Below are 14,123 nucleotides of genomic sequence, written 5' to 3' on the forward strand. Positions count from 1 at the left end.
ATATGATACTTTATTGTAGAAGTTTCTGGAATTTCATTTCTTCGCATTACCAGTAATATTTTGGTAGAGACAGATATAAGAAGTGACTATAGGTACAAAAATGTTCAATCTTTTCCCAAAATGTTAATATCTTTTGCTATTACCGTATTTTGAATACTTTATATTGGTGCTATAATTTGAGGTAAGTATTTTTAATCCTTATTTTATAGGTCATATTGAGGCTTACAGTAAAAAAAAAAAAAGCTAAAATCAATGTGACATCATTCAACTAATGAGTGGCAGAGACAGGATTTGGACCTGTGAATCTGATTTTACAGCCTGTGTTTTTATCCACTCAGTAACACTCCTTGTCTTTCAAGAAGATTATCAGTAAATGCAAATGAATCACATTTTAAGTGGTTAATTTTTCCTACAGATGGAGCAGCCATGCGGGCTGGTGTACAGACAGGTGATCGAATCATCAAGGTAAGAAAAGGCTATATTATATTAGTGGAACTTATGGTAGGATTAGAAACCAACATATATTAGCAATAGTGGGATTTTCTTTTTCCTACTCAGATTTTTATTAAAAAAAAAAAAAAAACAGTACATTACATTTGGTGAATCTGTTGACTCTAAAAAGTTATTCACTTTGGGGACTGGCTTTGGGGCACAGCAGAGTTAAGCTGATATGCCTTGAAGCAGCCACCTGTATGGAAGACCCAGATATAGTTCTTCTGCCTGGCCCAGCCCCAGCCATTGTGGCCATTTAGAGAATGAACCATCAGATGAAAGATACCTCTCCCTTACTCCCTCACTCCTTCCCTGTAACTCTGCCTTTCAAATAAATAAAATAAATATTTTTTACAAAGTACTTACTTGTTTTTAAATTAATATTCTTTTTGTTGAAGGGCATACTAAAAAGCTTGAATAGATGGAGTCATATATATTCTTGGGTAGGAGAATGACTCACTATTTTAAAGATTATTTTCTCTAAGTTAATATTTGCTAGAAATTCTCATCAAAATACTAAATAGAACTATAGTTGTGTATTGTTATTTGTCAAACTGACTACTCTTCCCAATAAATTTCATAAAGGTGTTGTGGGGAGCAACTAGGAGCAACTCGGACTAGACTAAGTTACTGGAATTAAGACTTATTCTATGCATCTGCTCTCCCACAATATGGCGCTGGGAGAGGAGGAAACAGCTTCTACACAGCTGCCTCCAGTTCAACCAGTAAACAGCAGGACCTGCTCCTGATTGGAGGAGAGCAGCGTACTCGGCGTGTGGGTAGCAGAGTTGGGATTGGTGGAAGAGGACTATAAAGGAGGAGAGAGACAACATGCACCAGGAACACCTGAGGAACACCTGAGGAACACCTGTGCAGCCCCCGAGAGAGCCGGCCAGCGGTGTGCCACTCCCCCGCGGAAGTGGGGAAGGTGGCAGGGGGAACCGCCCTTCCACGGAGGTGGAAGGGTCGGTAGCCAACCCGGGAAGAACCAGCAGCAAACCCGGGGAGGGCCGAGCAGACAAAAGAACAGCGCAGGGTCCTGTGTCGTTCCTCCACGAAGAGGGGGAGCGACAGGTGTAAGAGTAGCTAAAGCAAAAAGTGGGGGCCGGCGCTGTGGCACAGCAGGTTAACGCCCTGGCCTGAAGCACCAGCATCCCATATGGGCGCTGGTTTGAGACCCAGCTGCTCCACTTCCTATCCAGTTCTCTGCTATGGCCTGGGAAAGCAGTAGAAGATGGCCCAAGTCCTTGGGCCCCTGCACCCACGTGGGAGACTCAGAAGAAGCTCCTGGCTCCTGGCTTCAGATAGGCGCAGCTCCAGCTGTTGCAGCCATTTGGGGAGTAAACCATTGGATGAAAGACCTCTCTCTCTTTACCTCTGCTTTGTTTCTCTGCCTCTTCTCTCTCTGTGTAGCTCTGAATTTAAAATAAATAAATAAACCTTAAAAAAAAAAAAAAGCAAAAAGTGTGTCATGTATGTGGATAGGTATGAGAAGAGATGGTGTGGATTAATTTAGATTATCTGGCTCTAATTTAGATATACTCATATACCTGCCAGTGGAACAAAATGGAATTTAGAAAGACCGTAAATTCTGATCAGTGGAGAAAGAATGAGTCAGTAGTTGTTCTTGAAGCAGATGATTAATTTGATTATTTAAATTATTATACAGGAAAAGACATCATGAATGTATTTTATAAACAGTTTGGAAAAAATATTTGAAGTGTATCACAGAGCATTATATTCTTAATTGTGAAGAGCACGTTTAAATTACTAAGGAAAGAATACTCTAATAGAAATATGGGCAAATAATTTTATTAGATAAACATGTTAATGGGAATATGTCCAACTGAATTGATAACAGAGAAGTAGAAATTAAAATGATAGTTATAAAGAAAAATATATTTGATTGTCAGAAAATTTAAAGATTGGTAATATACACATGACATAGTTTGGGTATGGTAAAATGACTTGTCTCATAAGTTTCCATCTGGGTGGGAATTTCGCTTTCATAGCATATGAATATATGCCAAAGCCCCTAAGAAAGTATATAACCCAGGGCCGGTGCTGTGGCGTAGTAGGTAAAGCCACCAACTGCAGTGCCGGCACCCAATATGGGCGCTGGTTCGAGTGCTGGCCACTCCACTTCCGATCCAGCTCTCTGCTATGCCCTGGGAAAGCAGTAGAAGATGGCCCCAAGTACTTGGGTCCCTGCATCTGCGTGGGAGACCTGGAAGAAGCTCCTGGCTCCTGGCTTTGGATCAGCTCAGCTCTGGCCATTGCAGCCAATTGGGGAGTCAACCAATGGGTGGAAGATGTCTCTGTCTCTGCCTGTCTCTCTCTGTCTTTCTCTCTCTCTCTCTGCCTCTCCTCTCTGTGTGTAACTCTGACTTTCAAATAAATAAATAAATCTTATTTTTAAAAGTATATAATCCTTGACCAGCAATCCATTTTTAGGAACTTTTCTAAGGAAGTGAGTAAACAGATGTGAAGTGATATATGTACAGGAAAATTGGTTTTAGCTTTATCACCCTGAATACTTTTAAAGAATCTGAATGTGCATGAAATGAGGACTATAGAAATAAATTCTACCTGTAGCTTTTATAAAGAATAGATTAGGTCTTCATGTACCCACATTGAAAGATTAACAATACAGTGGAAACAAGTATTTTTTGGTAGGCAGAAAGGCAGTGTATGTTGTGTATCTATCTGTTATGTATTTCCTGGAAAAGTCTCTCAAAAACAAATGTCATAATTGACAGTTTTATCTCCAGGGGGCATAATGAGTATACTTTTACTTCTGTTTTATATGTTGATATGTGTGAACTTCAGTATTTTTTTGCTTCCGAGGGAATAACAAAGTTATTGTTAAATCCACATTTGATAGTTTTCCCTTAATTTGTTCAGTTTACTGGAGACTTTCAGTGACATTTTCTACATTTAGCCTGTCTAAAAATTAATGCTCTTTGTAATGTTTCAGTCATACTTGGAAAACCAAAAGTAAATTGAGTATTTTTGTGGAAATACTGATTTTTTTTTATCTTTTTTGACTTATTATAATTTTGACAAATCGAGGACTTGCTAATAAAAGCAGAGATCTTTGCTGTTTGCAAGAATCCTTTACTCTTGTAAGGGTTTGTGAATCTGTTCATGGCATATTTCTGTCATGGTGGTAGGTTGTGATTTCCTTTATATCAAGGTCTTGTTTTGTGTTTAAATTTGTTTTTGTGGCAGAATCTACCTTATAGAATAGTCATAAAAGTGATTGTTGATTTAAATATGTCCATGTTTTATTGTAACCCTGCTCATTATATTGTAATTGGTTATGTTGCATATGAGAATTCCTGAAGTCAGTGTATCCGTTGTCTCGGTAGAATGTGTCTGACGTTAACTGTTCTAATTTTCTTGTAGGTGAATGGAACTCTGGTGACTCATTCGAACCATTTGGAAGTGGTGAAGCTAATCAAATGTAGGTGAAAGCTTTTCTTAATTTTAGTTGTTTTCTGAAACCCATAAAGCAAAGATCAGCACACAGTTTTTGTAATGGGCCAAATAGTAGATATTTTATGCTTTGTTGGCCATGTTGGGCTGTTATTGTAGCATGAAAGCACAGACAATATGTAAATGAGTGGGTATGGCAGTTTTTCACTAAAACTTTATTTACTAAACTAGGCTGTGGACCAAATTTAGCCCTTAGCTGGACACTGCTGACTTATACATTGAAAGACAGTCTTGAGATGAAAACTCCTAACTACTAGTAACTATCTTCTGTCAGCTCCACATATGAATTTGATTGTAATGCCCGGTCATTCTTGGTAATACTGAATACATAGACATTAAAGAGATGCCTGAGTCACCTGAGACAGGGGAAGAGGTGGAGGAATCAGACACAATGGCCTCATGAACCGAAATGGAACTTTAGAAATCACCTGGCAGGATCGCTTTCCCTCAGATATGTAATATGATTATATAAATCTGGGATAGTCTTCTCCTTTGGAAGACTTCAGGGTTAAGAATTTATGCTGGCGCCGCAGCTCACTAGGCTAATCCTCCACCTGTGGCGCCGGCACCCTGGGTTCTAGTTCCGGATGGGGCGCCGATTCTGTGCCGGTTGCTCTTCTTCCAGTCCAGCTCTCTGCTGTGGCCCGGGAGTGCAGTGGAGGATGGCCCAAGTGCTTGGTCCCTGCACCAGCATGGGAGACCAGGAGGAGGCACCTGGCTCCTGGCTTTGGATCGGCGCAGTGCACCGGCCGTAGCAGCCATTTGAGGGGGTGAACCAGTGGAAGGAAGACCTTTCTCTCTGCCTCTCTCTCTCACTGTGTAACTCTGCCTGTCGAAAAGAAAAGAAATTATGATCTGACTGGTGTTGTAGTGTGGTGGATTAAGCTGCTGCCTGCAATGCCAGCATCCCACATGAGTCACTGGGTGCTCCACTTCTGATCCAGCTCCCTACTAATGAGCCTGAGAAAGCAGCAAAAGATGACCTAAATATTTGGGCCCCTGCATCCATGTGGAAGAACAAGGTGAAGCTGCTTGCTCTTGGCTTGGGTCTGACACAGCCCTGGCTGTTTTGGACATTTGTGGAGTGAATCTCTTTCTCTTTGCTTTTCCTTCTCTCTCTGTAACTAAATAAATCTTTAAAAAAAACTTAAGATCAGGGTCAGCATTGTGGCATAGCAGGTACAGTCACCGACAGCAGCACCAGCATACCATATAGGTGCCAGTTTGTGTCCCGGGTGCTCTACTTCCAATCCAGCTCCCTGCTAATAGCCTGGGAAAAGCAGAAGAAGGTGGCCCCAGTGTTCGGGCCCCTGCTACCCATGTGGGAGACCTGATGAAGCTCCTGCTCTTGGCATCAGCCTGACCTAGCACTGGCCATTGTGGCCATCCAGGGATTGAACTAGTGGATGGAATATCTATCTGTCTCTCCCTCTGTCGCTGTAACTCTTTCAAAATAAATAATCTTAAGAAAAAAAAAAAGCATATATGAGTCTTTAGATTCATGTGAGTAGCCCACGCAGGGTTAGTGTTCCACAGAGAAACTGAAGCTCAGTATGATGAGAGTTGGGGCAAGAGGTGAAACCACACTGTCCAAGTTGGCCATGGGACGTGGGCAGGCCAGGCCACAGCCACTGACAGGGCCTCAGTTTTATCTGCACTGGAGGAGGGAGATGCTCAGAGACCGTGTGCACTTTACATGCAAGTGGTGATGGAGTAGAGATTTTGAATCTCAGAGTCCATCAAACCTTGTCTACACAGGCCTCAATTTGGCTTTATGGGTTAGTCTTTAGTCTCACCTACTTTCCAGAAGATTCTGTTTTTCTGATTGCTTTCTTTATTGAATAAATTATAACATGACAATTGTAATAGAAGTAAATACAGTAAATCATATTAGAGTGCCAGCACTATGTTTTCTTTGTTCCGGCTTGGCTTGAGATTTACGTATTTGTAATTATGTCTCTTAAAGGTAAAAGACAGTTTAAACTGAACAAAATTTTAAAAAATATGTAGGATCTTCTGCATCTGATTATTTTGCAGAAGATAGTTGTAGTCAAGCAGAATCACTTTTATTTAATTCTGTCTTATTAAGCGGATGGACATCTTTAGAATAAATTCAGTAAATGAATTATTTATTGGCCTTCTTATTGCTTAAGTTAAGCAACTTAATTGATTCTGGGTAAGCTGCCATGTGAGATACCCACATCCCATTTTGGAGTGTCTGGTTTAAGTCCTTGCTATTCTGCTTCTGATCCAGCTTCCTGTTAATGTTATCCAAGGAGGTAGCAAGTGATAGCTCAAGTGGGTAGACTCCTGCCACTCTTGTGGGAGACCTGGATGGGTTTCAGACTCCTGGCTTCAGCCTGGCCCAGCCCTAGCAGTTGGAGGCATTTAGGGAGTGAACCAGCAGATAAAAGATTCCTCTCTCTCTCTCTCTCTCTGCCTCTGTTGCTCTACCTTAAAAAAAGGATAAGTTTATTTAATGCATGCATAGTTTCTTCGTAATATGCATGAACTCATTTCAAGTACCCTGTAGATTTCTTATCCAAAAGTTAGGGCATAACTAAAAACTTTAAGGTTAAATACATGTAACACTGAATATCCAAAATCTGATAAAAATTTGACGTAAAACCTGTGCATCCTTGTGACAGAGCTTTCTTGTGCACTACTTTTTAATGCATATCGTCAGCATAGTAAAAATGATTTCAAATCTGAGCAATTAGAAATAGCCAAAGAAGGGAAGGGAAGAGCTTGGAAGCGTTGAAGGTAAGCACATTGTCAAGTAGGATGCAATACAGGACTTCTTCAAAAGGCTTCTGGATAAATGGAATTAAGAGAGGAGTTTAATTTGTGTAAAGCAATTTTGAAATCCATGCAGTTTTTTTCATTTTTCATGAACTTTTTGAAGACCTTTCACAGGTGACTTTTTGAAAGAGCGCAGTAAGATTGAAAAGCCTTAAAAAATGTTATGCTTAGAATTCCCTCAAATCATAGCACTTATGACTTAGTGTAACAAAATTTGTTTTTAGAACCTCAAAACACTGTGAAATATTTGGTGTGAGTTCCATGGGAGAGTTAAATTTGAAGATAAATGTGAAGTACATTTAAAAGTTCTAATGAAAATTCTAAGAGAAAGGATTTGTTGTTTACGTGTTTTTGTCATTTTGACTAGAAAAGTCATTTAATTGGAACATTTTCTGTTTGATGCTAATCACTTAATGAATATCTGATTGTGCTGAATTTTGCTTTCAAGATATTTTTCCCCCTGTAATGTCTGGTGGGTTTCTATCAGCTCCTCCAAACTTTTTCAATTTAAATTCATTACTTATGAGATAGTTTTGGAATTTTTTTGGTTTTATTTATTTTGTAAAATTAATTTAAAGTTACAGCTTATATTCTAATATTGTAGAGTATTTTTTAAAATCCTGATTAATTAGTATCATTTAAAAATATATAGATGTAAGAATTTACATTTAGGAAATCAATTGAACATAGTAATTAATAGATGGTTGACATTAACTCTTCTCTAATTTAGGAAAATATATTGTTGGTGTTAAGAAATTTTTTTAAGATTTATTTATATGAAAAGACGGAGGAGCCAGCACTTTGGTGTAGCAGGTAAAGCCTCTGCTTGCAGTGCCTTCATCCCATATAGGTGCTGGTTCGAGACCCGGCTGCTCCACTTCCTATCCAGTTCTCTGCTATGGCCTGGGAAAGCAGTAGAAGATGGCCCAAGTCCTTGGGCCCCTGCACCCACGTGGGAGACCCAGAAGAAGCTCCAGGCTCCTGGCTTCAGATAGTGCAGCTCTGGCTGTTGCACTGTTGACTCTGGGGAGTCAAACAGTGGATGGAAGACATGCTCTCTCTCTCTCTCTCTCTCTCTCTCTCTCTGCGCCTCTGCCTCTCTGTAACTCTGCCTTTCAAATAAAATAAATAAAAATACATAAATTAAAAAAAAAAAAAAGGAAAGGCAGAGTTACAGAGGGAGAGGAGGAAAGACAAAGAGATCTTCCATCCACTGGCTCACTCCCCAAATGACTGCAACAACCAGGGCTGGGCCAGGCCAAAGCCAGGAGCTGTGAGCCTCTTCCTGGTCTGCCACTTGGGTGCAGAGTCTCAAGACTTTGAACCATTCTCTGCTGCTTTTCCAGCTGCATTAGCAGGGAGCTGGATTGGAAGTAGAGCAGCCAATATTCGAATTTGCGCACAAATGGAATGCCAGAATTATAGGCAGCAGCTTTACCTGCTTCGCCAGAATGCCAGCCTTGATGTTAGAAATTGTATTTGTTTCTAAGTAATATCTTATGAGTAGTAATAAATTGCTGTCTGCAAGCTGTATTGTTCATTTAGATTTTTAGAGCAGTTACGAAAGGGAAATGACAGATTGGATTTCTTTTCTATGGAGCCATTATTAGCAAATGATGGGACTTTTTCACATAACTGGGTCTTTTAGAAGGGTTGAAGATTAAGTAGTGAAATGTTATAAAATGTTTCTTGACAATAGTATTTTTCCTTTCCTTCCCTTTCTCCCATCTGCCTGTCCTAAGCTGGTTCCTATGTAGCTCTCACTGTTCAGGGACGCCCACCTGGGTCGCCCCAGATTCCGCTCGCCGATTCTGAAGTAGAACCATCAGTCATTGGACATATGTCTCCTGTCATGACATCCCCTCATTCACCTGGAGCATCTGGGAATATGGAGAGAATCACTAGTCCTGTGCTTATGGGGGTAAGAGTAGGAAAATTGCTTAATCAATGCCCTATTGTATAAGGATGCCTTTGCTTTATATTAGTAGTTTTAATGTTTTGGGATGAAAAACAAATTTAAGATTCCAGAAGGTCATTTCCTAATACACAAATTATATAATAATTTGGAATGATTGCAGCATATCATCATAGCAGATTTAATTAAACAAATATTAAACATTTATCAAATACAAAGCAACATGTCACCCATAAAAATACTAAGATATTCTTTGTTTAAGGTCTTCAGTCATCTTGGAATGTGTACTTTGGGAGGACCAGGCTTTTCTGTTTGTTTCCTATTGTCTTCCCAATGACAAAAATACTGCTTGTTTTATAATAGGTGTTTAATAAGCCATTGTTGACTGAAATTGGATCAAGTTTATACAAGTAAGGAAGAAATACAAAGTTCTATGAGGATTCAAAGGACAGAAAATGCACTTGTGGTTGTGATAGGGAAAGCCTTTATGGAAAGGTTTTATTTTAATTGATCCTTGAAATGCTGGTATTATTTAACCAGTGGAGTGGGGAGGAAGACAACCCAGGTAGAGGTAGAATAAAGAGAAGCTGAGTCAAGAAAGCACCAATGTTTTTGAGAATGTAACCAGGGCTTCTGTTTGGCTAGGATCTGTTAATGATGTATGTATGGGGAGATGAGCTTGAAAAAAGTAGATTGACTTTATATCTTGGAAAAAAATCACAACCATGAGACTAATTATCTGTAAAGAGAGTAAGCCATAGGAATCTATTTAAGTATTTTTTTGAGCAAGAGAGTTGCATGATTATAACAAGATTATAAAGAAGACTAATTTGTTAAAATATTATAGGGTTGTGAAACAAGGAGAGGTGGTGAAAGATGGCTTAGAAAACAGTGCTCCTAGTTTAGGGGAGTCCTGAGAATGTGAGCCACACAAAGATCCAGAGGAGGTGAGGCGTATCCCTGTTGTACCTACCGCAACTTCAGCCCCCTAATACTGATACTCAGTGTTCTCTTGAACATAGTTTAGTAAAAGTGAAACAGAAGGGCAGACATTTCCCTAGAGCCTTTTATGTTGGTACATGTCACATGGAAAAGCCTGTCCTCATAGCCACCGGGAATAAAGATAATTCTAACTGGTATTGATAATTGGAACTGAGACAGAAAATTGTGTATCTTGTTTTCTCTGTTTGTTTTATCCTCACCTTTTCTGTATTGGTTTTGTTTGTTTGTTTGTTTGTTTTTATCTTTTCCTAGGAGGAAAACAATGTGGTTCATAACCAGAAAGTAGAAATTCTGAGAAAAATGTTACAGAAAGAACAGGAACGGCTACAGGTACTAAAATGGAAATAGGACTGTGTATAGGGCAGTAAAAATGTGAGTGGGCATAGTTGAGTTGGTATTTATCATAATCACAGTCAAGCAGTATTGTAATCAATGCCATCAGTTCTTTTAATGATTAAGAATAGATTTTTTCTATATTTTCTTGACATACGTAATTAATTCTCAAAATATCTTTATAACTTTTCAGTTATTGCAGGAAGATTACAACCGAACACCTGTCCAAAGATTGCTAAAAGAGATCCAAGAGGCCAAGAGACACATTCCTCAGCTGCAAGAGCAGTTATCCAAAGCCACAGGCCCTGCTCAGGTAGCATCACTGGTACACATGCTACCCGACTCCTTGCAGGAGAATTTTCTTCTGGGAATGTGTCAGAGAATGTTGCAGTCGCCTTTTTAAAAAGTTATTTTTCTAGGATAGGACAGCAGGATGTCCTATATAGGATAATTAACAAAAATAAGTGTGGGCTTCTGATTGTTTGCTTGCTCATATCACTTTTCTCTGTTCTATAATAATTTAAAAAAAGAATGCTTTTGCTTTGATGTGACAGACTACTAAACTGTATTTAAATACTTTTAATTTTTGTGGTTCATTCTGAGATCTTTATACAGAATGACAGTTGATATGCTTTTAAGAAGGATGGATACAATATTTTATAAATTGACATGCATTGTGATGAACACATGAACAAACATTCTCTTACTTAATCTGCACAATAACCCTCTGAAATTAGGTCCTGTGGTTTCCCCCATTTTACACACATACCTAGAGAAACACAGATAAGTAACTGGTCTGACGTCAGTGACGTAGGTTAAAAATGATAGGACTAGAATTCAAATCTGGTCTGAGGATTTCAAAGCACATTCATACCCTTAATAACTATGTAATTTTTTTTTTGTAGTTTTAAATAGAGGTTACGATTCTCTATATAGATGTAAGTCACGAAGATAATGGTCTCATCAGAAAAAAAGTTATGCATTTCTTGGTCAACCAAGGCTTATATTCTGTAACACTCATATTTGGGATAAGGAAAGTTCCTTATACTACACCTTAAAGCAAAATGGACAGATTACCTGTGCATTTAAAATGAGTGAAAGCTGTTGATGTGTCGGTATTTCTGAGTTAGGTCTGAAGTGAAAACTACGTATTCACAGAACTAATGCTTGCCTAATCTGCTCATTTTTCAAGTGAAAAAAATCATGTTGTGGTTGAGAAAAGTAGGTCCTAAACTGAATGATTGCCCAAAGTCACCCACACATGGTATGTAAGGTCTCCTGACTTCCTGTTTAGTGTGCTTTTCATTACCCATTATTATTTTTTACTCCTTTCAGTTCCACTTGCTGTGTCACATTTTAAGTATTATGCCTCAGTAATGTTGAAAGTTTTAATGTTTTTATCACTGAGAAAAGACCCCATTCTTATCCTGATCCAACACTAAAAATGTGATTCCTGATCTAAAAGCTTATTAATAATTTGTTACCACATTATGTGCCAGAATTGGCAACTTATTGAAACTCTGAAGCACTGGAAGCCAGTTAACCAGAGTTATAGTATAATAATCCTTACTAATGAGCAGATAACATAAATTATTTAACAAGCTGGTTTATCTTTTTGCTATATTTTGAAGTTGGACCTTTTCTTTTCATTAAAATAATACTTTCCCTAACTGGAAGTGTTATGGCATTTTAGAATCATAGAATTTAGTAGTTGCTTGTGCTTTTTACTGATAGAACATTAAGCATTGTTGATCACATCAGAGTGTCCAACTTTTTGTGTACTCCATGTAGATTGTAGTGCCACTTTGTTTACACAGTCAATAATCGAAGTTTTCTTCTATGTGTTTGTGTGTGTTCCTTTGATCTCTTTTAGGATGGAGCCATAGTTACACCCTCCAGGCCTCTAGGTGATGCCCTGACAGTCAGTGATGCAGAGGTGGATCCTGGAGATGGACTGAGCAGGACTGATTGCAGCAGTGGAGATACTTCTCGGCCGAGTAGTGACAACACAGATGTAAGCATTAAATACGTTAAATCATTATCTTCTTGGATTATGTCTTACAGCCCTTTTCTTAATTTGAAGTTACATGCTTTAGCGGTGTCTTATTGCTCACTGTTTACCATCCCAGTCTTTGTGTTTTAAAATAAGATTTATTTATGGGGGCTGGCACTGTGGCATAGTGGATAAAGCTGCCACCAGCAGTGCTGGTATCCCATATGGGCACCGGTTTGAGTCCTGGGTGCTCCACTTCTGATCCAGCTCTCTGCTGTGGCCTGGGAAAGCAGTAGAAGTTGGCCCAAGTCCTTGGGCCCCTGCACCCACGTGGGAGAACCAGAAGAAGTTCTTGGCCTGGGTTGGCACAGCTCCAGCCATTGTGGCCAATTGGAGAGTGAAGCAGTGGAATGAAGACCTCTCTCTCTCTCTCTCTCTCTCTCTCTCTCTGCTTCTGCCTCTCTCTAATTCTGCCTTTCAAATAAATAAATATTTTTTTGACAGGCAGAGTTAGTGTGAGAGAGAGAGAGAGAGGTCTTCCTTTCGTTGGTTCACTCCCCAAATGGTTGCTACAGCCGGCGCACTGCACTGATCCAAAGCCAGGAGCTAGGCGCTTTCCTCCTGGTCTCCCATGTGGGTGCAGGGCCCAAGCACTTGGGCCATCCTCCACTGCCTTCCCGGGCCACAGCAGAGAGCTAGACTGGAAGAGGAGCAACCAGGACAGAACCACGCCCCAACCGGGACTAGAACCCGGAGTGCCGGTGCTGCGGGCGGAGGATTAGCCTAGTGAGCCGCGGTGCTGGCCTAAATAAATATTTTAAAAAAGATTTATTTATTTGAAAAACAGAGTTAATGGATAGGGGCGAGGGGAAGGGAGGGAGGAGAGAGAGAGATATCTTCCATCCTCTGGTTCACTCCTCAGATGGCCGCAAAGGCTGAGACTGGGCCAGGCCAAATCCATAAGCCAGGAGCTTCCTTGAGTCTCCCATTTGGGTGGCAAGGGCCCAAGTACCTGGGCCATCTTCTGTCTTTGTAGGCACATTAGCCGGGAGCTGGAGTGGAGTAGCTGGGACGTGAACTGGCATTCATATGAGATGCTGGTGTCTCAGGCAGCAGCCCAACCTACTGTGTCACAGTGCTGGCCCTCATCCCAGTCTTCAGTATAGCAATTTGATTAGCAGAAATTCTGGATACTGTTGTATTTAAGCTTTTTAATTTCAGAGGTCACTTTTTCCCTTCAACATCCATTGCCAAAGGTTTGTTTTGCGGGGATGGAATTTCCCAGCAAGCGTCTTGCTTGTGGGTAGAGGAGTTAATAATGCCAGTGCTTTCTTACTGAACCGAGAGGCCGGCTGTTGATATCTTTCAGAGCATGTCAATATTCCATTTGTGGTCAGAGTGACTCAGTCTTGAATCATGGGGCACTTTGCCATTACAAAGAGGAAAAGCTTCAGTCCTGTTAGCTAGACTTCAGTTAATAGCCTAGGTTTAGTAACAGCATTTCCTTGATTCGTCCAGGAACTACCAGATGAACATGGATAAGGTGATGTTAATAACATATTTTAAGTTGAATATGGTGCAGTATCATAGTAATATGAAAATTTAAAAGCTGACTTTAGTGTTACTTAGTAGTTTTAAAATTTATGCAATGATAAGAATAATGATTTAAAAATAGGTCACCCTCTTTCAAAGTGATGAGCAAAATAGATAAAGCCAGGGTTTTTGGAACTGTGGGTCATGAAATCAAGTTGGTGGGTTGTGACTAGAATTCTTTTTTAAAGAGTAGAATAGAAAATACAGATGCTTTGCATGTGGAAGAAGTGTTACTTCTTGTGACTCTTGTCGTATATACACAGTACATGCTGGTTAACAATATGAAATTTCTCTCTTATTGAAGGTTGTGGTTTAAAGTGAAAAATTGAAAGCTACGGTTAAAGCCATCATTCCAGCTATCTTTTGAGGCTCAGGCCGAGTGACTCACTTTCTCATGCAAGGAAACTTTGAGGATTTTTTTTTTTTTTTCAAATGAAGTCCTTAAAGGAGTCTTGTGATTGGCTTGGCTAAAGGTTTTAATGGAAAATTTTAATT

The 14,123-nt window shown here is 39.7% G+C and overlaps 1 protein-coding gene across 14 annotated transcripts in view; it reads left to right on the forward strand.

The window, feature by feature from the left end:
- Positions 1–14,123, forward strand: part of ARHGEF12 (Rho guanine nucleotide exchange factor 12) — a 163,871-nt gene that overhangs the window by 96,013 nt on the left and 53,735 nt on the right. For 10 of the 14 annotated variants that reach the window (XR_016221079.1, XM_089313617.1, XM_089313621.1 and 7 more), the window contains 6 exons: positions 416–465; positions 3,901–3,958; positions 8,535–8,713; positions 9,962–10,039; positions 10,236–10,355; positions 11,916–12,056. Coding sequence is in view for 13 of the 14 variants with exons in the window: in XM_008260587.5 (XP_008258809.1) it covers positions 416–465; positions 3,901–3,958; positions 8,535–8,713; positions 9,962–10,039; positions 10,236–10,355; positions 11,916–12,056 (626 nt within the window). In the remaining variant the exon portion in view is untranslated. The remainder of the gene's footprint in view (positions 1–415; positions 466–3,900; positions 3,959–8,534; positions 8,714–9,961; positions 10,040–10,235; positions 10,356–11,915; positions 12,057–14,123) is intronic. The other 4 variants (XM_008260615.5, XM_089313609.1, XM_070047280.2 and 1 more) reach the window with 1 other exon arrangement.

The sequence above is a fragment of the Oryctolagus cuniculus genome, chromosome 1, assembly GCF_051225735.1.
Source record: "Oryctolagus cuniculus isolate XC-2025 breed Fujian yellow rabbit chromosome 1, ASM5122573v1, whole genome shotgun sequence".
NCBI classification, from domain to species: domain Eukaryota; kingdom Metazoa; phylum Chordata; class Mammalia; order Lagomorpha; family Leporidae; genus Oryctolagus; species Oryctolagus cuniculus.